We start from the raw sequence: 25,834 nt of genomic DNA, 5'->3' as shown, positions 1-25,834 counted from the left end.
TGTTAACAAGGTACACCTGTGTTCCTTTCAAGTTCACCGGTGTTCACGTGCTCGATAAATTGCACAATAAATATCACTGACTGTGAGGTCTCACAACTAAAACAGCAGATCAGATCAGTCCTGCTGTCATGAGGACCAAGGAGCTGCCTGTGGAGCTTTGAGATAAAGTTGTTAGGAGGAGAAAAGCTGGAGAAGGTTATAAAAAGATTGGCAAAGATTTGAATCTTCCTAGGAGCCCAGTGAAGTCCATTGTAACTGAAGTGGGACATGTGTATATATCTCACTTATCCAGCATCACAGTATCACCACTTAAGCACACTGTGAGAGGTGTTAATGGGATCTGTTAATCTAGCCTCAAACATAAGTTAAACTAAGATGCCATAAAGCTGACCTGCTTTAGCAGCCCCAGTGGCTTAATGCTACATAATAAAAAACAGGAACAACACCCACAAACAGGATAAATCACACCAATGTCTGCTGCATATCAAAGGACAGAACCTAGAGCAAGAAAGAGTAGGACAAGAAGTAATTAGATATCAAAGAACAGGACAAGCACTCAGGTGGTGAAACAAACTTTCTTCTGACTGTATATAAGAATTGGGAAACCCTTGCAGTTTGTCTGTTTTGTGGGGCAGACCCAGCACGCATTGTCAGACTTATTGAGCTCAATAAAACTGAATCTGCACAAGACTGTGTCCTTCTCCTCTGATGAAGAATTTCCCACAACAGTTGGCGTAGTCGACAGGATTCTCCAAGTCTTCGGTAATTCCCAGACAGCACACAGGGTGAGTATATTTTTTATGTTACCACACAATTAGGTTACCGAAAAGGAAGGACCGGAAACATACAGAGAATATAAAGAATCATTTATAGGGAAAAGAGTAAGGACACGCCTCTGAGATTCAGGGTAAAAATACCTTAACCGAGACAAGACATGATTCCTCTGAGCTTGGTTTTGAAACCAAGACAAGACGTGGTTCCTCTGAGCTCTGGGCGGGTCTCTAAACCAGGGAGCTTTCCCCCTGGGGCGAGGCAAAGTCCCTAAACGGAACAAGGTGAGCTAAGCGACGATATTGTGCCAGCAAGATTCCCTCTGAGTCCAGACAGGCACCCCTAAGGTTAATAATATTATTAAGATTATATTATTAACAATATAAGTATAGACCAGTTGTGCTAGCAGTTTAATCACCAGTGACTGCTGAACTGAGTGTTAACTGAGGAGTTGGCCCTGTACGCTAACACCAGACTCATATTCACTGACTGCTTCACAAGGATACTTGTAAGTGTGCTGGCAGCTCCGCTTTTAACAATTTATTAAAATGCTAACAATATGTAAAATAAAAACAACAGCACCGTTAAATGCTGGGGAGACGGGTAGTTTTTTTTTTACAATCAGATTCCAATCTCTAATGCTGTGTGTGAGAGCTTGTAATGTAAGTTTACTTTTCTCACATTTTCTGACAACTATTCCAAAGGGGCACCCTGTCAACTCGTTATACTTTTTAAAATGTCTGCCTGCATGTTTGATTTTTGTCGTTTTATTTAGAAAAAGTTCAATATTGATCATAACTAAAGAAAATTAGGATCACGAATAAAAAAAGGGGCTAAAGATATGAGTCGCTCTTGAATCAGAGCTGGGTGACACGGGCTTCTGTTCTCATATAGTTGTACGAGAAGCAGGAGGAATCACTTCTCTCCTATGGAGCATGAGCTGAATCAGGAGGGAGACATTTCCTATACTCGTGCATATGTCAACGTTTGACCTACATCGTAAAACTAAAACTAAATTAAAAACTAACATTAAGTTGTCAGAGACATTCATTTATATACGAAAAAGAGACAAAGTAATAATTCTACATTAACTTGTCCTACACTGATCAGACTAATTGAAATGTATGGATGCCCGTTTCCGCCAGGGAGTAAAAATAAAACGCGCTATGGTATCTCAGGATTCCGACTTAGTAACTCAGAATTCCAACTTTATATCTCAGAATTTCAAATTAAAAACTCAGAATTGCGACTTTATATCTCGTAATTTTGACTTTCTATCTCACATTCGCGATTTCAAAATAGCCCATATTTCATTGTCTGTCCTTTCGTTATTGTAATGGATTCAGGTTCTAAGGGCTTGTGCCCTCGCCACTCCCACCCTAGTTCGTGCCTCACTGCATTGGCTCGAACCCAGGTCTTGCCAGCTGAGCTTAAGAGCACTTTCTTTAGCCCCGGCGGCCAGCATCCCTGTTATGCGCAGGGGAGGGCGGTGCCATCACCACACTGCAACCAGATCGTACAAATTGTATGTTGCAAAGGAACAAGTAATAGGTTTATTCAATGCTGAAAAAAAAGAAAGAAAACACAATGATCATAGGATCTATAGGCCTGAAGACTTGATAAAAATCCGGATGGAATAGCGGCTTTTAAAAAAAATATTTAAACACCAGAAATACAAAAACGGACACAGAATATGAAATAAGATACAGAAGCGGCGAGGGCACAAGCCCTAGAACCTGAATCCATTACAATAATAAAAGGACAGACAATGAAATATGGGCTATTTCGAAGTCGCAAATGTGAGATATAAAGTCAGAATTCTGAGTGTTTAAGTCGCAATTACGAGATATAAATTCGGAATTCTGAGTTTCTAAGTCGCAATTCTGAGATACCATAGTTTTATTTTTTACTCCCTGGCGGAAACGGGCTTCCATAGGTTCTCAGTGCTGCGAAGCAAAAGCAATCTGAAAAATCAGACAAATTATTATCAGATCATGTCAAAAGCTGATCAGTATTTCTTTACTGGGAAGCAAAGAAATGCTTGTATTACACATTTTAATATGACATGCAAAAATGAAAAATAGTAAACTTATTTTAATTGCGTTACATGTTGATAGAACAGCCCCCTTGATAAAGTAAAGTGTGGACGGACGTGTCGCATGTTCCGTACTCTGTCTGACAGTGAGTTTAACACACTGTCCTCGTAAATTAGAAACTAATTGAACAATAAATTCATCTGAGCCAAATCTACACGTGTGGGTGATTTAATTCTGTCTAAATTGCGTGGAACTCCTCCGCTGAGGTCGAATACACACGGGAAAGTGTTCAGGCGGCTTCCCGGAGTCCGGCCTCAGACTGGAAGCAGGTTCTAATTAGACGCTGAGAACAAGAGTCTCTGTGTGTAATTAATTGTGTTGATTGAGCGGTAGTGTGACCAGGTGTGTGGTAGAAGGTCCTGCCAGTATAAAAACCTAGTCACCGCGTTCACACTTTATGCTTTCTTGCTTCAACACAGTTTGGTGGTTTACTTATTTTACTCCTGTAGCAATTTAGCGGGACGTTAATTTGGCGATGCGCTCGTTTCTCTTTGTGCTGTGCCTGTGCGCAGGGGCCGGGCTCCCCGCACTGATCTCCGCCGGGCCGGCTGGCTGGGACTCTCGGGCATCAAGAGCGTCCTGTTTCCTCCCCAGCGAGGGCGGCAGCCGGCTCGCCCGGCCATCGGGGGCACCCGAGGAGTGGCCGTGTGGTGCGACTCCAGCAGGATGTACGTGAGGGTCAGTCGGCTCCTGTTCGGCTTCAGCTGTCGGCCATCGGAGGTGACCTTGGGCAACTGCAGCGTCAGCCGAACCACAGGCCGTTACTTCTACTTCATCTACGGGCTTCACGAGTGCGGTACCGAGCGATCGGTAAGCGGGTCTTCATCTACAGGCAGTGTATCGATGTGAGCTGTAGGGCTAGTGTCAGGGTTGCCTTTCCTGGGAATACCCCTTCCTCTGTGACCTTGCAGGTTGTCCAGGGCCGCCTGGTGTACTCCAACACTCTCCGCTATGCCCCGCCCTCCTCCAGTGCACCTGTGCATCGCTTCATTCCCTTCTCTGTGCCGGTCAAGTGCTCCTACAACAGGTAGGCAGGGCTCTGCTGCTGCTGAGAAGCCGCTGGGAAAGTGTCCAGAAGCCCCTCATCCCCTCTGTCCTGCAGGTTCCACTACTCCTACAAGGTTGGCTATGTCCCCACGTGGGCCAGGAGAAGGACCTTCTTCAAGGACCTGAAGAACAAGCACAGCTTTGTGCTGCTCACCACCAACTGTAAGCTCCTTGAGTGAGTGGCTCCTCCTGCCTGCAGGGGGTGCTGTGTACAGGTGTAATGCTGCCTCTCTCTCTCCAGCCCACTGGGTCCGGCTCTCTCCTAAGGATGAGTACTTCCTGGGTCAGCCCATGTACTTCCAGGCCACTGCCTACTTTGCCACAGTGGAGCAGAGGCTGTACATCCACTCGTGTTATGTAACAGAGAAACCGGACCAGCACTCCCAGCCCCGTTTCCCTGTGATCGACAACTTGGGGTACGGCCCCTTCTGGAAGGGGAGGTGGGCAGGGGCCCTGAGAGCCTGCAGGGGTTCATCCTTGTCCTTATCCCCAGGTGCATGGTGGACAGCAAGGCAGATGGCTGCCTGTCCAGGTTTGTCCCCTCCAAGCAGAAGGATGTGCTCCGCTTCACGATTGATGCCTTCCTCTTCCAGAAGAAGCTGTCCAGGAAGGTGCTGCTCTCAAAGGCTGCTCAGCCTTCTTGCTCTACTGATCCATTGTCTGCTTTTTCATTCATGATCTAGATGTGAACTAGACTGTGGCAGCTGTAGTGCCTAGAGCTGCCAGCTTGCCTTCACTGATGGCAGAAGGTCCTTCTCTGTCCCTCTATTGGCCTTGATCCCTTAATGCTGTGACCTTCCCTCTTGCAGCATGAAGTGACTGAGCTGTACATGCACTGTGTCATGGCTGTGGCTCCTGCTAAAGCAACACCAGGGACCAAGTCCTGCACCTACAGCAGAGCTCCAGTGAAGATGCTGAGAGCACCAGTGAGGATGTGGAGGGAGCAGAGGACTTTGGAGATGTTGGCCAGTGGACAGGTAGGGTCTGGCAGGAGGAGCTCCTGTAGGGGTGCGTGTCCTGCAGTTCAGCTGGATTGTTCTCCTTCTTCCTCCCCAGGTGCCTGAATGAAGGCTCCAGCCTGGCCCTTGTGACTCTCCTGCCTCCACTTGCCTTGTAATGGCAACATCTCAATAAAGCTGTGAAAGACCCTTCTGCCTACCCTTGTTTCTTTATGGTTTATAGGTTTGAATGGGGTGGAGGAATTCAAGGGAAGTATTTGTGGGGGTTCCCTTTCAAGAATGCTTCCCGTATTGCTGCCAATGAGGACTGAAAATGGCTGGAGTAATAAAGCGTTGTACTGGGGGAAGATGGCCGCACTATTCCTTGGGCAGGGCAGTGTGACTTTTTTTTTACTTGGGGAGAGACAGAGGTGTTCAATATACTGGAAATCCTCCCGTTTCCGAGAGGGGTAGTGCTTATGGAGTGTGAGTTGCTACTGTAGTGCCAGTAAGAGTGAGATCTGGTGTCCTATTCTAGGCTGCACAAACTGACTAAAAGAAACACAAGGAAGGGATTGTCAACAGGGGCTTGGTGTAAAGTAGGCCTTCCGTTCCTTGGCAGAGGAATAATACTGGTGCGTGAACATCAATGAATAATGGTACAGTTAGAATCTTGGAGGTCTTGTCTTATGGGTGTTGGTTTTACAGCAGTGGTAGTGGACAGTCATGAGAAGTATTAGGATTGAGACTGGATATCCCAGTACTTGACTGGGAAGACAGGTGTTCACAACCACTTTTACCAGCAGCACAGACTGCGTAGATTGAGACTGAACCCTTACTACACAAAGCCTCTCCCCTGTTTCAGTGTCCCATGTCATGATTTTCAAGTGAATCCTAGTCTTCCTTTGTGACTACCTATAATTTGCACAAATCCTGCTGGCCCACTAACACTGTCAATTATTAGCCCTACTGCACTGCCCTATTAAAGCTTCAAGGATTTAGGATAAACTATTTTATATAATGGTTCCAAAGGTGGCTTCTCAAAGCACTTGACATAATTACAGTAAGAATTCACAGGATAAAACAATTCCAATAGACAGAGGAGACCATGGATGGTGGTACTAAGGAAAGTAGAAGCAGAGGGGTAAAGAATGGAACCAGTTCAGTAAAGGCTCTTCTACAGAACAAGGTGTTGAGTCTGAATTTGAAGGAGTTTAGGGAAGGTGACTCTGGTATCCTTGGGGAGAGAGTTCCAGAGCTTGGGGGCATAACAGCAGAATGCCCTGTCACCCATACAGTGTAGACGGGCTTGGGGGACAGGAGACCAGAATTAGAAGAGTGAAGGTTATGAAGTGGGGAGTAGGGTGATAATAGATTAAACTGCAACTGAAATGTGAAGGCAAGTTCTACAGTTTATGCAAGAAAGGGTAATGTTAGGCTTTTATGGGACGGGGGTAATGGCAGCACTTTTGAGGACCGTTGGTACAACAGCAGTGCTCAAGGATTCATTTCCAAATATTGAGGACAATGGGTTATATACCCATCGTTCTTACCAAAGGCTCAGAGACCTTTCCACCACTAATTTATACAGGTTTGGTTCATTTGGGTTTTATCAGTTAAACATTTAATATTGTATGTCAGTTTGTTGATGCCTGTATATCACAGTGATCTGCACACACACCTTTGACTGAATATGGGCTGCCAAACCTCTCCACCAAACTTATGTATCACGGTAGGTACACAAGAAGTTTATTTGTAATAACAGGGTTGTTGGTGCCAGTAGTCAGATTGGGTCAATTGCAAGGTAAGAACAGCATCACATTAACTGGAGATGATCCAGAGATTAGCATGCAGCTCTGTACGCCAGATTAATACCGATTTGCAACTCGCTCGTCTGCTGACTTTAGTCCCCTGCTCAGTAATCACAATGTTCCCAATTGCAATGAGCCCAAGGAAACAGCTGCTGCTCTCTAGAGGACACTACAGGACAGGACTAAGTACAATTTCTGCAATAGACTAAGCAGTTTAGTGCCAAACTGATGGAACACTGAATCCTATGGGACAGTTCCGAATGTAGTAGCAACTTAATACTGAAATAATATCATAAACACCTCGTGATCTTAGGAATCTGTCGCTGTTAAAAAGTATTATAATAATAAGCTAAAATTGTACTGCAGCCACAACACAGTGGACTTGCAGCTCCTGTCCTGATCATACAGAAAGATGTCATCACTAACACCTGTTAACAAACATAGCGCCTGCAGTCTGTGAAAGAGAGCTCTGAGGTAAATATTCCTTGCAGGGAAGTGAACTGAAAAACAGGCAAATACATCACTCAGATGAAGAGCAATGACTGTCGCTAAAGTAAGTGAGAGAGGGTACATCTACTGTATAGTAGTTCATCCACAGAAATTCAAACATAAATTTGTGACGCACCAGAGTACCACAAAGCTAGAAGCGTGCCTTCAACTGGAGTATTGTAGCACGACTATTTATAAGTAATATTAACTTATTCCAGGCGTTCATCTGGTTTAAGAATACGAATCGATGCCTTCAAATAGACCTTTAACAGTCCTTTGATGTAGAATTAAGAAAATGGGGAATTATCTGATCCCGTTCTCAATCCAGTAGTTTATGGACAGGCGCTCTCAGCGGACTGTGCGCAGGAGTGATGGGTGATGTGGAATTCTATGGGCTCAGTGGGACTCCGGGAGTCAACTCAGGGCTCTGTTGTAGATTCCTGTAGAACCGGTGTGAAATGATAATGTATCATTGGCTGGTATTATTAATGTAACGTTTACTGGTACATTTCGGCCAAAACATATTTTCTTTCTTCTTTTTTTCAGGATGGAATAAACCTATTACTTGTTCCTTTGCAGCCTACGCATGCTGACGCAGCTACCCACCTGAATTACAAATTGTATGTTGGCCGTTCTGTTACACTATATTGATGAATCGTACAAGATCATAGGATCTATAAGCCTGAAGACTTGTCTTGTACAGTGACCTGATAAAAATCAAATTAATTACATTAATTTTTATGGAATTCCATTTCCAGTAGTGAGGCTTCCATAGTACACGGATGGAATAGTGGACGGTGGGCTTTTAATTTTTTTTTATTTAATCATCAGAAATACAAAAACGAAGACAATATGAAATAAGATACATAAATAGACACTTCACATCCAGGAGAATTCACAATTATAAAAGCTGAAACTTTTTAAATATTTCCATTGTATGTCCTTTTTTACTTTAAAAAAAAAACTCTTCTTTAGCTCAGCTGGCAAGGCCTGGGTTCGAGCCAATGCAGTGAGGCACGAACTAGGGTGGGAGCGGTGAGGGCACAAGGCCTGGAACCCGAATCCGTTACAATGACAAAAGGACAGACAATGAAATATGGGTTAATTCGAAGTCCCAAATGTGAGATATAAAGTCGGAAAGTTCTGAGTTTTTAAGTCGCAATTCTCAGTTACTAAGTCGGAATTCTGAGATACCATAGCGCGTTTTTATTTTTACTCCCTGGCGGAAACAGGCTTCCATAGAAATGGTCAGATTCAGAGCCATTGCAGTTCGTGCTAATTAGAACAACGCCAGTACTGAACCCTCAGCACCGTACTGACTACTGAGCACAAGTTCAGCTGCTCGCCAGCTTTGTTACGCACAGTTTTGCATTGCTATTGAGCTCAGAGCAGGAGCTGATCTTCAGACAGTACCGTGTTAAAAAAGCAACATGTGCCAGGCAGGAGTCAAACCTACAATCTTCTGTTTCAAAGTCAGATGCGTTATACATTACGTCACTGGCCCTAATCTTACGGTGCTCAACTGCACCATAGTGACCTCAGCACCACTACTAGTAATACATCGCCCCCGGCCAAAATTGCTTAGTAAAAAAAAACATTTTCTATACTGTCTGTTTAAAAATATTATATCTTTAAAAAAGACAAAGGGTTTGTGTGTCGCGCTAAAGTTTCGATTCATTTCGAATGCAAAGAAAAAACATTTTTTTCTTCCAAGAAATCATAAATTTGTCTCATCCTCCATACTATAATTCTCTCTTGTAGTAGTAAAGCATTTTGAGTCAAACCGAACAATATATTAAAGGAACAAGTAATAGGTTTATTCCATGCTGAAAAGAGAAGAGAGAAAACATAACGTTTCAGCTGTAGAACCTTCTTCAGGTTTGTTTTCTCTCTTCTCTTTTCAGCATGGAATAAACCTACAGTAGTACTTGTTCCTTTGCAGATACGCATGCTGACGTAGCTACCCACCTGAATATATTAAACGTTTCATCCATACGATTAACATAATGTTCTCCTGAATAACTACAGTAAATGACAAAGCCTTAGAGCCACAGAGAAAAACAAATTACATTTAAAGTAATTTTAAAGGCTCGAGATAATATTGCACTATAAACGCAAATGTCTGTCTTCTTTGTGGCGCTTACTTTTTGTTGCTTTAGCAAATTTCATGCAGTTTATTTCTGACACAAGACATAACAAGCTTGTGTATTTATGACAAAAAAGCAGGGCAGCAATTTATATCGGCCTTGAAATTGATATTGTTAAAAAGTGAGTTAAATGCAGATATAGTAAATATATGTTCTCATATAATAGTGTGTTTTTTTGTCTAAAAATCCTTCATGAATGGTTTAACAGACACCTTGCATAATTAAAAAAATATATATTTACGAATTTTAACTTTTTATACAGTAAAGTTTTGTTGTGAACATGAGCCCTGTTTATCGATGTCACCAACACAGTTCTGGATTTTATTCTGCCTTCCTACGCACATATGAATTTTCTTTCACACAACAGCTCGCATGTATGGTAGCGTATTAGCGCCAGGGATAAAAAGAATGATGTTGGCTTTTAAATGATAAACCATTTGCGTTTATACAAAATCACAATGCGTTGTCGCAGACATTGGGACATACTCTGTTTAAACACCTGTCATTTTCTCTTATATTGGCTCCTGTGCTTCGGTCCATTTGAGAGAGAAGACACTGAAAAAGTCTTGTGAAAGTGGATTTTGCACTTGCGCCAGTGCTGTAGTGGTCTCATACAGACACCCATACAAATCCACCACACGTTGGAAGCTCTGGAAGGCAACGTAAAATATTGCTCTGTCCGTTGGTGGATTAGGTATGCATGCTACATTTCAACGTAAAATGCAATGTAAAAAGATCAAATTTGATTCAAAATCGATTAATGTAAAAACCGATAAAGCTCATGTTTTTTATCTAGTTTTATCTATATCTATATCTAGTTTTTCAAAGGTCTTAAAAAATGTTTATCATGATTGTGAAAGTTCGAGAAGGTGTACCAGCGCGTGCCTTTATATCGCCAGCTTCAGTCTCGCCTGTAGCTGCGAGAAGGTTAAAAGCGGACAAGTGATCTGTCTTTCGTCCAAATAATTGCTGGAGCAGCAGGACGTAGAGCACCATCCAGCAGCTAAATCATCCAAGAGCTAATTCTGTTTTCAGCACAGGGAGTAAGAATGAGCTCAGTCCGGCTCCCAGCAGAATCCATTCTGGTTTGGTTGCTGTCAGACTGTGCATCTGAGGCTTTTTGGATCGCAACGTGAAAAAAAAGAACAAAAAACAATTGCTCACATCGTGTTACTTCTACCAGAGGAAGGGAAGATATCACTTTAAAAAATCAGCACTTAATATTTGGATCCGGGGCCTCATACTAATTATTTAACTATCAGATTGTGTTTCTGCAACATTTCGTGCACAGTATGCCGTATTCAACAATAAAACAACAGTCACAACGAGGCCTTTACACCCAGTCTGGGGTATTTTCCCCTTTTATATTTTTGCCACTTTATATCGAACCTGTTATACTCCCAGAAGTGCGCAGTAGCTTCTACTTAATAAAAATATACAATTCACCGCTGGTATAAACAGATGTGTGCCATGTCTGCTTTTGTAAGCATTTGTTTCAAAAATAAGTTCACAATATGTTAAAAACACAAAAAGCACAAACTTAATAATACAACGATACAAAATCAAAACCAAATCATAAAGCCAATTAAGTACCTATCCTTTGAAAACAGAGAACACCTTTATATCTACAATAAAAAAGTGACATTTTTATCTACTTTTGAATTACTGTACAAAGCAGACAGAGTATTCCCTGAATTCAAAGATCAGATCTTGGCCAAAACAAGACAATCAGACGTGAGCTGAATTCAGAACAAGAGCCTCTGCTTCGTCGTTTATTGAGCTTGTGATCAAAGTCTGAGTGGAAAAAGATTGGCTATTTTAACTGTTTGAATGAAATACACAAAGGGCACCTTCCTTCGACCCAGTGTCAAACCAGCAACCTAAGGATTCCCTCTTGTTTCCACTACAGTCCTCCGCTCTACCAACTGAGCTACCAACAGATGTCAGGAGATGCTCTCTGGCACATACTGTCCGATGTAGTGAAATGTTCCGGATGATTTAAATCCCAGATCGACATCGTTTCCAACTCGTTTCCTTAGTCTTGTTTACCTTGAATTTAAGCCACATACCAGGATTCTACTGTATAAACTTCCGGAGATATTACAAAATGTTTGATGGAGCATCAATCTTTCCAGGCGGAAATTGACTCCTTTTCTTTCTCGAGGGATCATATTAAACATTTCATTTGGATCGAGAAGAGGATCACCATGAGACACAAAACAAAGAGTTTCATTCTGTCTTTATTAGAATCTGTATTACAGCTAATGAATGTAAAGCCTTTAGTATGCGAGAGTGAGAGTTCAGTTATGCCAGGGAGTGTGAGAAAAGAGAACTGAAATTTAGTAAATTAATATTTAAATAGAGCGTAAATCTTCAAAGTGTCACTGCAAAATTATTACAGGGGTCTACCAGCTGCCGGACGTACTTGTTTTGGGACTATTTCCAATAAGTACCGCATTAGTAGTTGTGTGTCCTTACTGGTATCTTTTAAACATTCGGTTATATACAAACGGGACAGAGACACAGTGATAATCTGATTTTAACATGTCCTGCATTTTAACTTACTGAACAGATAAATTGAAATGTTCTGATTCAGAGCCCCTGCAGTTCGTGCTAATTAGAACCACAACAATACTCCTGAGTCCTGAGCACCACACTGAGCAAAGGTTCAGCTGAACTCTGACTTTGTTCAGCACGACTTGTTGTTGCAGTTGAGCTCAGAGCTGGAGATGATCTCCATATTCTACCACACTAACTAGTCCTAAACATAGTACACAGTACACACTTTTTAAAAACAATTTAAAATATTACACAAAGGCTGTAAAGCACACTCTAAATCGATCCGAATATTTGATTTCCGCGATCCGTTTAGGCAACATTAGGCAACGTGGCGCTTCTCCAGCAAAGCATTTCTCAGTTTTGTGAACTACTGGTGCTTTTAACACACCAACTTACGCAACTCGTCAGGATGGCCGAGTGGTCTAAGGCGCCAGACTCAAGGACTCCTGTCTTTCCATTGCTTGGGTGTTCTGGTCTCTGAATAGAGGCGTGGGTTCAAATCCCACTCCTGACAGCTTTTCCCTCTCTTGCATTTTTCCTGTCTTCTTGTGCTCGCTGACAACGACAGAAAGAAGAAAACGGAGAAACAGGCTTGCGGGCACATGATGGGCAGGGAAATGCTTCGTGAACACTTCAATGTGATTAGCAGAAAGTCAAATAGGCTTTGATTTCTCCCTTAAGAACTGTTTGGGGTGCCTGTAATCGAGTAAAGATTTACGGTCAAGGTATGCATTCAAAGGTGAAAGACCGAAATATAAATCCAGAAGAAGATGTATTAAAACATATTGTTTTCCTTGCGGTTTCCCCTGTATTTCATTAAATGTGGCATTGTGAAATCAGCCTGTAGCCCTACGGAATGTAGCCACTCTCCCGGTGACAGCGGCAGGAGCCGAGAGGATTAAACCAGAGCTCGAACAGAGAGTTAAAAAAATATGGGCAACTAGAACATAGATCATAGAACATTTTTATTAAACTTTCCTATCTGCTCGGCCTTACTGAAGTATTTTAGCTGCATTTTAGCTTCTATTTATATACTTTACAGTAGATAGTGTTTAGTAAGAGAAGAGAGATACAAGCGCTAAACCCCCACAATAACCAAACCTTAACTAAAGCAGGAAGATCTGTTGCTTTAGCAAATTTCATGCAGTTTATTTCTGACACAAAACATAACAAGCTTGTGTATTTATGACAAAAAAGCAGGGCAGCAATTTATATCGGCCTTGAAATTGATATTGTTAAAAAGTGAGTTAAATGCAGATATAGTAAATATATGTTCTCATATAATGGTGTGTTTTTTTGTCTAAAAATCCTTCATGAATGGTTTAACAGACACCTTGCATAATTAAAAAAAATATATATTTACGAATATTAACCTTTTATACAGTAAAGTTTTGTTGTGAACATGAGCCCTGTTTATCAATGTCACCAACACAGTTCTGGATTTTATTCTGCCTTCCTACGCACATATGAATTTTCTTTCACACAACAGCTCGCATGTATGGTAGCGTATTAGCGCCAGGGATAAAAAGAATGATGTTGGCTTTTAAATGATAAACCATTTGCGTTTATACAAAATCACAATGCATTGTCGCAGACATTGGGACATACTCTGTTTAAACATCTGTCGTTTTCTCTTATATTGGCTCCTGTGCTTCGGTCCATTTGAGAGAGAAGACACTGAAAAAGTCTTGTGAAAGTGGATTTTGCACCTACGCCAGTGCTGTAGTGGTATCATACAGACACCCATACAAATCCATCAAACGTTGGAAGCTCTGGAAGGCAACGTAAAATATTGCTCTGTCCGTTGGTGGATTAGGTATGCATGCTACATTTCAACGTAAAATGCAATGTAAAAAGATCAAATTTGATTCAAAATCGATTAATGTAAAAAACGATAAAGCTCATGTTTTTTTATCTAGTTTTATCTATATCTATATCTAGTTTTTCAAAGGTCTTAAAAAAATGTTTATCGCGATTGTGAAAGTTCGAGAAGGTGTACCAGCGCGTGCCTTTATATCGCCAGCTTCAGTCTCGCCTGTAGCTGCGAGAAGGTTAAAAGCGCACAAGTGATCTGTCTTTCGTCCAAATAATTGCTGGAGCAGCAGGACGTAGAGCACCATCCAGCAGCTGTAGACGATGTTCGAGGAAGAGCTAATTCTGTTTTCAGCACAGGGAGCAAGAATGAGCTCAGTCCGGCTCCCAGCAGAATCCATTCTGGTTTGGTTGCTGTCAGACTGTGCATCTGAGGCTTTTTGGATCGCAACGTGAAAAAAAAGAACAAAAAACAATTGCTCACATCGTGTTACTTCTACCAGAGGATAGGAAGATATCACTTAAAAAAATCAGCAATTAATATTTGGATCCGTGGCCTCATACTAATTATTTAACTATCAGATTGTGTTTCTGCAACATTTCGTGCACAGTATGCCGTATTCAACAATGAAACAACAGTCACAACGAGGCCTTTACACCCAGTCTGGGGTATTTTCCCCTTTTATATTTTTGCCACTTTATATCGAACCTGTTATACTCCCAGAAGTGCGCAGTAGCTTCTACTTAATAAAATATACAATTCACCGCTGGTATAAACAGATGTGTGCCATGTCTGCTTTTGTAAGCATTTGTTTCAAAAATAAGTTCACAATATGTTAAAAACACAAAAAACACAAACTTAATAATACAACGATACAAAATCAAAACCAAATCATAAAGCCAATTAAGTACCTATCCTTTGAAAACAGAGAACACCTTTATATCTACAATAAAAAAGTGACATTTGTATCTACTTTTGAATTACTGTACAAAGCAGACAGAGTATTCCCTGAATTCAAAGATCAGATCTTGGCCAAAACAAGACAATCAGACGTGAGCTGAATTCAGAACAAGAGCCTCTGCTTCGTCGTTTATTGAGCTTGTGATCAAAGTCTGAGTGGAAAAATATTGGCTATTTTAACTGTTTGAATGAAATACACAAAGGGTACCTTCCTTCGACCCAGTGTCAAACCAGCAACCTAAGGATTCCCTCTTGTTTCCACTACAGTCCTCCGCTCTACCAACTGAGCTACCAACAGATGTCAGGAGATGCTCTCTGGCACATACTGTCCGATGTAGTGAAATGTTCCGGATGATTTAAATCCCAGATCGACATCGTTTCCAACTCGTTTCCTTAGTCTTGTTTACCTTGAATTTAAGCCACATACCAGGATTCTACTGTATAAACTTCCGGAGATATTACAAAATGTTTGATGGAGCATCAATCTTTCCAGGCGGAAATTGACTCCTTTTCTTTCTCGAGGGATCATATTAAACATTTCATTTGGATCGATAAGAGGATCACCATGAGACACAAAACAAACAGTTTCATTCTGTCTTTATTAGAATCTGTATTACAGCTAATGAATGTAAAGCCTTTAGTATGCGAGAGTGAGAGTTCAGTTATGCCAGGGAGTGTGAGAAAAGAGAACTGAAATTTAGTAAATTAATATTTAAATAGAGCGTAAATCTTCAAAGTGTCACTGCAAAATTATTACAGGAGTCTACCAGCTGCCGGACGTACTTGTTTTGGGACTATTTCCAATAAGTACCGCATTAGTAGTTGTGTGTCCTTACTGGTATCTTTTAAACATTCGGTTATATACAAACGGGACAGAGACACAGTGATAATCTGATTTTAACATGTCCTGCATTTTAACTTACTGAACAGATAAATTGAAATGTTCTGATTCAGAGCCCCTGCAGTTCGTGCTAATTAGAACCACAACAATACTCCTGAGTCCTGAGCACCACACTGAGCAAAGGTTCAGCTGAACTCTGACTTTGTTCAGCACGACTTGTTGTTGCAGTTGAGCTCAGAGCTGGAGATGATCTCCATATTCTACCACACTAACTAGTCCTAAACGTAGTACACAGTACACACTTTTTAAAAACAATTTAAAATATTACACAAAGGCTGTAAAGCACACTCTAAATCGATCCGAATATTTGATTTCCGCGATCCGTTTAGGCAACATTAGGCAACGTGGCGCTTCTCCAGCAAAGCATTTCTCAGTTTTGTGAACTACTGGTGCTTTTAACACACCAACTTACGCAACTCGTCAGGATGGCCGAGTGGTCTAAGACGCCAGACTCAAGGACTCCTGTCTTTCCATTGCTTGGGTGTTCTGGTCTCTGAATAGAGGCGTGGGTTCAAATCCCACTCCTGACAGCTTTTCCCTCTCTTGCATTTTTCCTGTCTTCTTGTGCTCGCTGACAACGACAGAAAGAAGAAAACGGAGAAACAGGCTTGCGGGCACATGATGGGCAGGGAAATGCTTCGTGAACACTTCAATGTGATTAGCAGAAAGTCAAATAGGCTTCGATTTCTCCCTTAAGAACTGTTTGGGGTGCCTGTAATCGAGTAAAGATTTACGGTCAAGGTATGCATTCAAAGGTGAAAGACCGAAATATAAATCCAGAAGAAAATGTATTAAAACATATTGTTTTCCTTGCGGTTTCCCCTGTATTTCATTAAATGTGGCATTGTGAAATCAGCCTGTAGCCTACGGAATGCAGCCACTCTCCCGGTGACAGCGGCAGGAGCCGAGAGGATTAAATCAGAGCTCGAACAGAGAGTTAAAAAAAATATGGGCAATTAGAACATAGATCATTTATTATTATTTTTATTAAACTTTCCTATCTGCTCGGCCTTACTGAAGTATTTTAGCTGCATTTTAGCTTCTATTTATATACTTTACAGTAGATAGTGTTTAGTAAGAGAAGAGAGATACAAGCGCTAAACCCCCACAATAACCAAACCTTAACTAAAGCAGGAAGATCAGTTTCTGCTCGAGACAGCCGTTTTCTGAACTGTAAATCTCTGGCTGGAGACGCTGTGTGTCCGGACTCAGAGGTTGATTAAGAAAAGACTCGGAGAGCTGCAGGCGCAGCTCATTGCTCTGCGCTCCCCGTGCGGAATGCGCGTGTCCTCCCTCCTTCATTACCTTCATACACTCCTCTCAAACCATATCAAACTCCTGGAATATTTCGGTGAACAGATACTGGATCTTTCTTTCCGAGATCATAGGCAGAAACAATAAACACGGTGAAAACAGGAAGGTATTCTGATCGTATAGAGAAATGCGCAAAAATACATTTCCTAAAATCCAATAAAATCTAGTTACATTCTGATGCTATTTTGATGTATCGGAATAGTTTTGGCACAGTTGTTACAGCAAAGAGACAAATAAACTTTTTTTAATTTCATTCGAGCTGTAGTTTTGAAAATGTTTTTTAAATTCTCTAAATAATACAAGCACAAACACCCGTTATAAGCGTCTGACCATTGATATTCTTGAATTATAACACCGTACACACGCTGGCAGGCAGTTCAGCGAATATGATGTCCCTGCAGGGGCCGAATATTAGACAGACGTATACATACAGTCATCGTGTGGAGTTTATTCCTCCTCTGCCGCAGTCTTTGCCTCTTGTCACATTTGTGCTTAATTGTCGATTTTTTGTATAGAACACCGAATATCTTGAGGAAGCCTGTCAAGCGAAGACTGATGGATTATTGAGGTGCAAACACTGGTTCAAAATCAACACCCTCTGCTATTGCCGTTGTTTCATTGATAATTTCTTCAAATTCCTCATCTGACCTTCAATATCGAGGGATATTGAGCATAATACCATACAAATTGTAACTTTCTTTTGATTGCCAGTTTTATTAAAATGCCATCCCCTTTTACAGTTATTTTAGATGTTTGGCAAGGCGTAATATCCCCCCTCTCACCCTCAGCTAAAATATTTTAAAAGTACAACAACATTACATTATATTGAACAGCGTTTATGTTAACATTTATATTCAAATTAAGGTAAATATACGAAAATATTAAAATAGAACTCCGGCGATCTGTTGTTTTTGCTTGACAAGTTCTCGAACAATTTTGCATTGTTTTTTAAATTACTTTAGCTGAAGATGCAACGGGAGCATAAGTGAATTCTCCCTCACTCACTGGAACATATAATTCTATGGGTGAATACTAACTGCTTGCAAGTTGCCAATGTCGGTAATTATTGGAAATTCCCGGTAATGTTGACTCTGGTACTCAATTGTTTACTACTGCAAATATCAAAATAGTTCAGGTTTTGCGGAACAATTAAATTTTTGCGGTGATGATGTTTACTATAGGAAGAAGTGCGTCCCTGGGTGGGATCAAAAAACCCACCTGGGGATTAATAGCCGAAAACGCTAACCGATTGCACCACAGAAATGCTTACACCTTGCTTTTTTTCATTTACATACTTTTGGTGAACAAAAAAAATCGCTCGCATTTCATCTTTCGCAAGCTGTATGATTTAAAAAAAACAAGTTGTTCTGCAAAGGAAATGAATAAACGCATTAAACCAAATCAAGACCTCTTTGAGTGTCCCAAATTACATGTTCTGTAAAACAAGACAGGAAAAAAAAGGTACCGCTGGAATTCGGATCCAGGATTTCCTCTTTATGAAACAGGTCTTTTAACCAGCTTTACCACAGCACTGGCAGAATACTATTCTTATATAGGTGGGTACCCACCCTCAAACCTTTGTTCTCTCGCTATTTTACCTTTGCCTACTGCCCTGTCTCTCTCACACCTGAAGAAGGCTCCACGGGCGAAACGTTGTGTTCTCGTTCTTCTTTTTTTCAGCATGGAATAAACCTATTACCTATTCTTATACAGCCTCTTGGAAACACCGCTCTGAGACATCTGAGGTCGATGTGCGCTGAGCCTGGTCGCCGAGCAAAATCATGCCCAAGGGGGGCAGCTTTCGTGACGAGGTGGCCGAGTGGTTAAGGCGATGGACTGCTAATCCATTGTGCTTTGCACGCGTGGGTTCGAATCCCATCCTCGTCGGTTTGTGTTTTCGACTTGTGATCCGTTTCTAAGTCGGACTTGTTTTCTTTAGCTACTGTAGTAGAGCAGTAATATTTCTAGCGTTGGCTGAACATGGCTTACAGCAGTAGCTGACAGATATAGTCTCTTAATATTTAGGTTAAATGTATGCTTTGTACTGCTTTCACCTGATATTAATAGTAGTCCTGATGAACGATTTAGGGACATGGCGCATCTTGAAAATGTTCTTGTTAATTTCAGTTTGGAAAAGATGCACTCACCAGAAGCAGAAACTGGTCGTATCTGCAAAATGCGCAATGCAATAGCAATGTCTTGCTATGAGTCCTTACCTGTTACAGGAGGCGTTGTAGGACTTTTTTAGTTCAGAAAAAGCTATCAATTCATCTTACATTTCTACTCCATCAATATTAGCAATGCTATCTTTACTAAGCTCTAAATATAGCTCTAAATAAATGCAAATTTTAAAATACATTTTAAAATAAATGCTATTCCATATGTTGTAACTTTGTGGTATTTAGAAATTTTATCTGAGGATGCAAGGGAAAGTATTATACAACTGTGAAAGAGGCTTGTATTTTAATACAATTTTCGATCAAAAGAAAACCAAAGTCCCTATGATATTACCGTCAATATATCTTGATATCAACGTTCAGTTGAAAGATTTGAAGAAACTCTCAAACAAGCAACTGCAGTAGCAGAGAGTTTTGATTTAAACCGATGCTTGCAGATCAATACTCCATTCATCCTTGAAAGAAGCAAAGACAGGGATATTTTGAGTGTCTCCATGATCCTCTTCTCAATCCAAAAGAAAGGTTTTATATGATCCTGATCCCACTAGAAAAAGGGTCAATTTCAGCCTGCACTGATGTCCCTTCAAACGTTTTATAAGAACTCTGGACGTTTATACAGTGGAAGCCTGGTCCATTTCTTCTTCTGAACGAGACTATGGGAGTGAGTATTTTGACGTCGAACTGGGATTTAAATAGAGGAACACTACACTACATTGGGCTACACGTGTGACAAAGCGTTTGCTTTCCGACCTCTCGATAGCTCAATTGCTGGATCTTAAGACTATAGACAAAAACAGTGGGCATTTCTTATGTCCCTGGTCTGAATCCAGTTTGAAGGATGGTGTTTTCTTGTTCCTTAATCAAAAAGTGAAAATTGCGAATTTGTCTTTCACTTTGACGTTCACCCGAAACCTCAGTATATAAAGAAGTAAAGGCTCCTGTTCTGGATCCTAATCCTAATCCTCACGTCTGATTGTTTTGCTTAGACCTTTAAAATGTACACTGTGGACTGTTTGCTCTTCCTAACACAATTAAAAAGCCGCCGACAAACTTACCGATCGGGAGTTTAGTTCAGTGATAGCGTGCACTTAAGACGCTCCGTTTTCTATCGCTGGCATCTCTGTATTCTTTTTAAACGCGATATTTTTTATTCTTGAATTTCAGGGAGACTCATAAACCCTTTGTCTGTTTTAAAGATACATTATTTTAAACCAGACATAATGAAAGACGTAGTAACTAGACACACATACAAGACACATGAATAGTAGCGGCTCTGAATGTAATACAAACGCCAATGGCGCAATGGATAACGTGTCTGATTACGGATCAGAAGACTTTAGGTTTGTACTCCTTCCTGGTTCGTGAAGAAGCCTTTAAACCTCACTACTCAACACTGACATCGTAGGGTGTGCGGTCCTACACAACCTTACTATCGACTGGATGAGTCTTCTGTTCAATCTCCGATTCTTTCCGCACATTCCTGCTATTTCACCACCGTTATTGTAGGATAGCCACAGACACGAGTATACTATTCCGAACAAATGTCTTAAAAAATCACGTTGAAAAAGGTGACAATACGTTTTTGTTTCTTTAACTTAACCTTACTTTTGCCTGTAAAGTTCACATTATTTTCTGTAGCCGCAAATCCCCGATATTTCTGCTGTCTCCCGAGAAACACAAGCGTGGAGTCAAATCATATTAAATGACACAACACATCTATTAATTTAACACCCAGATGTGACAGAACACATGTAAGACTTACACACAGCTTTTAATATGCTCTAGTGAATTTGCAGGTGTCCTGGGGAGGGAAGAGAACTGATATTAAGGAAATACATATTTAAAGGGGATGTAAGTCTTAAATGTGTTTTGTCACATCTGGCTGTTAACTGAATAATTTTTTAGCATTATTTATTGTGTTTTGACTCTATACTTGTGTTTCTCAGGAGACAGCAGAAATATTGATGTTTACATTTCTATTCACATTCCCGGTGATATTGACTGAGGTAATGCAGAAGCATGTTCTCTATAACAATAAACGGTGCGAGAAGACAGGAAGAAAGGCACCGCTAGGATTTGAACCCAGGATCTCCTGTTTACTAGGCAGGCGCTTTAACCAACTAAGACACGGCGCCGACAGAATCCTCCTCTTTTACTGCGACTTGGACACACCGCTCTGAGACACCTGCGTTCAGTAAGCGCTGAGTCGGCTGGCTGAGCACGTTGCCTCCTTTACATTCAATAGGAGCCCCGACACTAAGAGAAACGTATAGAAATGGGTTTTATCCGGCACTTTTCATGTCCAATGCGCTTGACATCTCCCACGGGCGACAAAGTTCATTTACGACACCTTTCTTTCTTTCTTCTTTCAGCAGGAGTACAATAATGGCAACAACATGTTTGGAGTTCGGCATTTCATTTAGTCTGCGGAAACATCGTATCGGAATGAACTGCCTGAGATAAAAGAGTAATTACGGCTTCAGATCGTTTTTACAGAGCATTGCGTTGTTCTGCTCATGCTGACTACACGCTTTGGATATGTCATTTACTGCAAGCGTTGCTTTTCCAGGTTTTTCTGAAATTCCTCGCATTTGAGCCAGCAATAAAACATTTCATTCCCGTCGCTGAATACATCGTGGAAACGGTATTTGCAACAGAATGCTGTCACACATGAAACATTTTCGTTATTCGGTTCTAAAGTTTGAAAATGAAAATAAAACGGGGGTCACTTCATAGGCTTGAAAGAAGTCCAAGCAGCATAAAAACCCGCGAATTCTTACAAAGGCTGCACCTTTCTTCTGCTGCTTTTATAAATCAGCCTTAAACATTTGAATGCATACCTTACTGCTGCTAACCACATTCACGTGTTTACGAAGCTTTTTTCTGTCCGTTATGTTTTTGCTAAGCAGTTTCTCAGTTTTCCTCGTACTGTGATTGTCAGCGAGCACAACAAGACTGAAACAGTGTAAAGGCAGGTAAAAAAGTCAGGGTAAAACGCCTGATTGTCGGGAGTGGGATTTGAACCCGTGCCTCTATTTAGAGAGCGAAACACAAAGCTTAAAAGACACAAATCTGTAAATTTGCTGTTTTAAACCGCTCAACTATCCTGAAGAAATGGGTGCGGATTGTATCAGTCACATCCGATTTTCCGTAAATTTAGGACGATTGATACAACTGGACGAACAATTTGTGGCGTTTAGCATGACATGGAAAATGGTACCGGAGCGTTCGGATCCGGACTACAAGACTCAGAAACAGTTTTTACCCCCGCACTATCAAACTATTAAACTCCCAGCCTCTCTCACTCTCTCCTCACCTCTCAGCTATGACCTGAACTTCACAGTGCCTTCTTTCTTACCAAAAACCCAAACACACATTGAAAATCTACCTCTACCTTACATGTCAAAAAGCTCACTCCCCATCATTTCTATCCCTTTATTTCATTCTTTTGATGCGTGTTTTTGCACATAACCTGTTACCTTTTTGTTGTTTGGCACACTGCCCGTTGTTGTTTTTTGCACATCGGCTGTTGTCTCTGTCTTTCTTTTGTTATACAATTGTATTGTTGTTGTGTTTTTTTCTTTGTACTACTTATGTCCGAGAGCTAGCTAAATAGCATTTCGTTATACCATATACCTGTGTATGAGTATAATGACAATAAACTTGGACTTGAACTTGAACTTGACATAGTCTTGCAGGCAGTATATTATTTTATCGTTTACTCGTTTAAAAAAACATGGTTTTCTTGTTCCTAAGTCAGATTTTTAGTGCTTTCGAACGTTACTTCCAACCTGGACTGACAGCTCACCCGATCTGTTTGTGATCAGACGATGGAGTGGGGGGCTGTACCAAGCGCACGTTCCTTCCCAATGCTGAGGCGATCATTCAGAAGATGGTTGTGAAGAGAGACAAGCTTTGTCGACTAAAAAACAATGCAGGATATGCAAGAATACTAATCACTGGCGACAGTTATGCGCTCTTACTATTGAGTTGCGAGTTTTTTTGAAGACTTTGAATCTAAAGGAAAGTGGAGACAAATGAAACAGGCACGGGTGGGGTGAACCCACGATCTTCGGTTTACAAAACCGACGCCTTACCACTTAGCCACCGCACCTTCGAGGAAATATGGGAATAATGTTGTTCAAATTTTTTTTTTCTGAATCTGGTTTACATCGCCTGGAGGCAGCAACAACAATAAAAGGGATACTTAACAAGGAGATACGCTGTAGCAGTGCGACTCCAACAGATGCTCCTGAAGAGGCTGGAGGTTTAAGCCAGCTCCTTAGAACACTCGGCCACGTTACTCTCAACAGCGGCTCTTCAGCTCTTGTTGTTTGACCTAGTGTTTTTATAACGCGTGGAATTGACCGCAGCTTCGTTTTCTGAGATGCTTTCTCTCACGTGGTGAAATCTCGACCTCTTTGGCATCTCTGGCTATAGTTCTTCTGTAGAGCAGGCTTTCACACCTCTGCTTTTAGTGCCCTTGAAGTCATTTTATTTTTACAGGAAGACGCATTCCCTAACGATCTCTCTTGTTTTAGAAATGCTTCATAAGGCGTGTTTGATTCAACGGACAAACAGTATACTAATTGTACAATGCAGATTTATGCGGCATTCGTACTGGATTTGAGTGGGATTCTGAAATACTTCTTGCAAAGGTATTCAGACTTTCTTGAACCTATAATAAAAAAACAGACCTGAAACTCCCTAACTTCCAATCTCTGATGTTGCTGTCCTTAAACTCGGACGTGATGTTCTGCAGACGTGTGCATAATGTCCTGTTTTCTTACAGTGTAGACATTTTGCTGTTCACGCTCCGCATTCATCTGCTTTGTGCATTGTTAGTCCGCAACTGTAACATGTAATGTCAGCCGTCCCCTGTTCTTCTCGTCCGGCTGCTCGGCTTTTGTTTGTAAAGTTTGAGCGAGCGCCCCGTTCAGTGTCACTTTGTCACTGTGGTCAGAAAGCATTCTTGATTCTGCTTGAGCTGCTTCATGAATTCTAGCGACTGTAAGAGCTCTTTCTAAAGTCAGCCCTTCCTCCTGCAGCAATTTATAGTCTCTTATGTGCACATTTTTCCACAAGTTGATATCTTAACATGTCAGTTTCCAATACTCCAAAGTCACAAGATTTAGCCAGTTCTCTTAGTGCAGTCACAAAAGCAACAACAGATTCGTCCTGAGACTAAGTTCTCTGCCTAAATTTATGCCGTTCCAAAACCACTTTTCTCCGCGGTGTAAAGTAAGCGTCTAAGGCAGCTACAGTCTGTTCATATGTACCTTTTGCTCAAGAGAGGTTGGCGAAAATCCGCTGCACGGGAGCCCCGATACAGTGCAGTAGTGTAGCCCGTCTCACGGCATCCTGAGCTTCTGTAGATCCACTGGCTATTTAAAAAAATCTGTACGACTCCATCCATATCTTGTATTCCGTATACAAATACGGAGCTCCGAGGTTCAGTAGAAATGGTGGAAAAAGCTGAGCATAAGCAAAGCTTCTCGGCGCGGCTACCATATCTTCCATATCGAAAGCTAAACGAAAAGTCCGAAAATTCAGAAGTTCGTTTCTACCAGCAAGAGAACTAAAATCAGCAGTGTTCTGCTCGCTTTGAGTCCGTTAACCACTCATCTCTCGTCGCCATAAATGTTGTGTATCTTAATAAAGAGACGTTTTCATATTATTTTAACTATTTTATTAACTACACAGATCACGCCCTTACACCATATATTCCCGCCTTCTACTCTCTCGTTCTGTTGTCTCGCGATGTCTACTCACTATACTACATTTAGCATGACTTCTTGTTGCAGTTGAGCTCAAAGCTGGAGATGATCTCCATATTCTACTGCCGTAACTAGTCCGAAACGTAGTACACAGTACACACTTTTTAAGTGAACTCAGGTTGATAAAAAATTAAACCAGCGCCCTGTCACAGAAACGTACCCCAGTCTCCCGCGCAACAAGCGGGGGTACTCAGCACTATACTAAAGAGGAGCGCTTGTCTGCAGCTGAGCGTCAGCTCTGTTTACTGTCAGCAGTCATTTCCTCATTTCCAAATACTTTTTCACCTGCTTTCAGCTTTTAAAGACGGTCATAAACGCTCAAGAAGTAATGAATGTCAGTTGGAAGTCTGTTTCTGTTGTCTCAGCTCTTGATAAAGAAAAGCCGTGCGTGGGAGACTCCCTCTCTGAAGAAGTTTGCCGTCACCCTGCGAGGGAGAAGAGCCATCAATCACCGAGGCAACTACTGAGACAGTTAACATTAAACACGTGAAATGCGAGATGTTGTGATTTTTTTCCCGCTTAAGGCTTCTATCGTTTCTACTCTAACGAGAAAGACCTCTTTATTAGAAGTGAGATTTTAACAAACGTCTCCAGGGTTAACTGCGACCTGAACGCAACGCCTTAGACCACCAGCCATCTGGCCTGTGGTACTTAGAGCAGTGCTCAATAAAAATGATCAAAAACCGAAAGCGCTTCTTATGCGGATCAGTATATTCCGATACCACTGGTTCTGCAGAACAAATAAGAAAAGCCGAACTCAAAGCACTGTGTTGCCACTACGGGTACTCTGCAGCTGCTTTAAGATCTACTCACACCGTGTTGCCATTAAGGCTACCTAGTTAAAAAAAAAACTTATCGTCATCTTTTTGAACGTGATTATTAGACACCCGTTAAATCTCAACCGAGGTTTCTTGAGAGATCGTTCAGCGAGCGAGTATTAAAAAACTACGTCGCTTCCAACCTCTGCTCTCACTGTAAACTCAGACGTGATGTTCTGCAGATGTACAGTGTGCCTTTCCTCTTGTCGTATTCAA

At 41.3% G+C, this 25,834-nt stretch overlaps 1 protein-coding gene, 1 long non-coding RNA gene and 3 other non-coding genes across 5 annotated transcripts; all 5 read left to right on the top strand.

Annotated features, from left to right (window-relative positions):
- Positions 1–58: 58 nt before the first annotated feature.
- On the top strand, positions 59–4,261 carry LOC148638112 (zona pellucida sperm-binding protein 3-like). The gene is made up of 4 exons (XM_088623400.1): positions 59–785; positions 3,380–3,677; positions 3,779–3,894; positions 3,970–4,261. The coding sequence occupies exons 2-4, from the start codon at positions 3,534–3,536 to the stop codon at positions 4,091–4,093; spliced, it is 384 nt and encodes a 127-aa protein (XP_088479526.1). The 5' UTR covers positions 59–785; positions 3,380–3,533; the 3' UTR covers positions 4,094–4,261.
- Positions 4,262–4,412: 151 nt separating this feature from the next.
- Positions 4,413–5,072, top strand: LOC148638111 (uncharacterized). The gene is made up of 2 exons (XR_015931120.1): positions 4,413–4,891; positions 4,971–5,072. It is a non-coding gene; the product is annotated as an uncharacterized LOC148638111 (long non-coding RNA).
- A 7,189-nt stretch (positions 5,073–12,261) lies between these two features.
- Positions 12,262–12,372, top strand: trnal-caa (transfer RNA leucine (anticodon CAA)). Its single transcript has 2 exons — positions 12,262–12,299; positions 12,327–12,372. It is a non-coding gene; the product is annotated as a tRNA-Leu (tRNA).
- Positions 12,373–15,951: 3,579 nt separating this feature from the next.
- On the top strand, positions 15,952–16,062 carry trnal-caa (transfer RNA leucine (anticodon CAA)). Its single transcript has 2 exons — positions 15,952–15,989; positions 16,017–16,062. It is a non-coding gene; the product is annotated as a tRNA-Leu (tRNA).
- Positions 16,063–18,651: 2,589 nt separating this feature from the next.
- trnas-gcu (transfer RNA serine (anticodon GCU)) lies at positions 18,652–18,733 on the top strand. The gene has a single exon. It is a non-coding gene; the product is annotated as a tRNA-Ser (tRNA).
- The last annotated feature ends 7,101 nt before the right edge of the window (positions 18,734–25,834 follow it).

The sequence above is a fragment of the Lepisosteus platostomus genome, assembly GCF_059453375.1.
Source record: "Lepisosteus platostomus isolate fLepPlt1 chromosome 5 unlocalized genomic scaffold, fLepPlt1.hap1 SUPER_5_unloc_4, whole genome shotgun sequence".
Classification (NCBI taxonomy): domain Eukaryota; kingdom Metazoa; phylum Chordata; class Actinopteri; order Semionotiformes; family Lepisosteidae; genus Lepisosteus; species Lepisosteus platostomus.
Note: the sequence above shows the minus strand (reverse complement) of the source record. Positions and strands in the feature narration are given on the sequence as shown.

What these genes read in the sequence shown, in the direction of transcription:
- LOC148638112 (XM_088623400.1), top strand. Translation starts at nt 3,534, where the DNA reads ATGTACGTGAGGGTCAGTCGGCTCCTGTTCGGCTTCAGCTGTCGGCCA. An exon ending in AGTGCGGTACCGAGCGATCG is followed by an intron (nt 3,678 to 3,778) that starts GTAAGCGGGTCT and finishes GTGACCTTGCAG; the next exon opens with GTTGTCCAGGGCCGCCTGGT. An exon ending in GTCAAGTGCTCCTACAACAG is followed by an intron (nt 3,895 to 3,969) that starts GTAGGCAGGGCT and finishes TCTGTCCTGCAG; the next exon opens with GTTCCACTACTCCTACAAGG.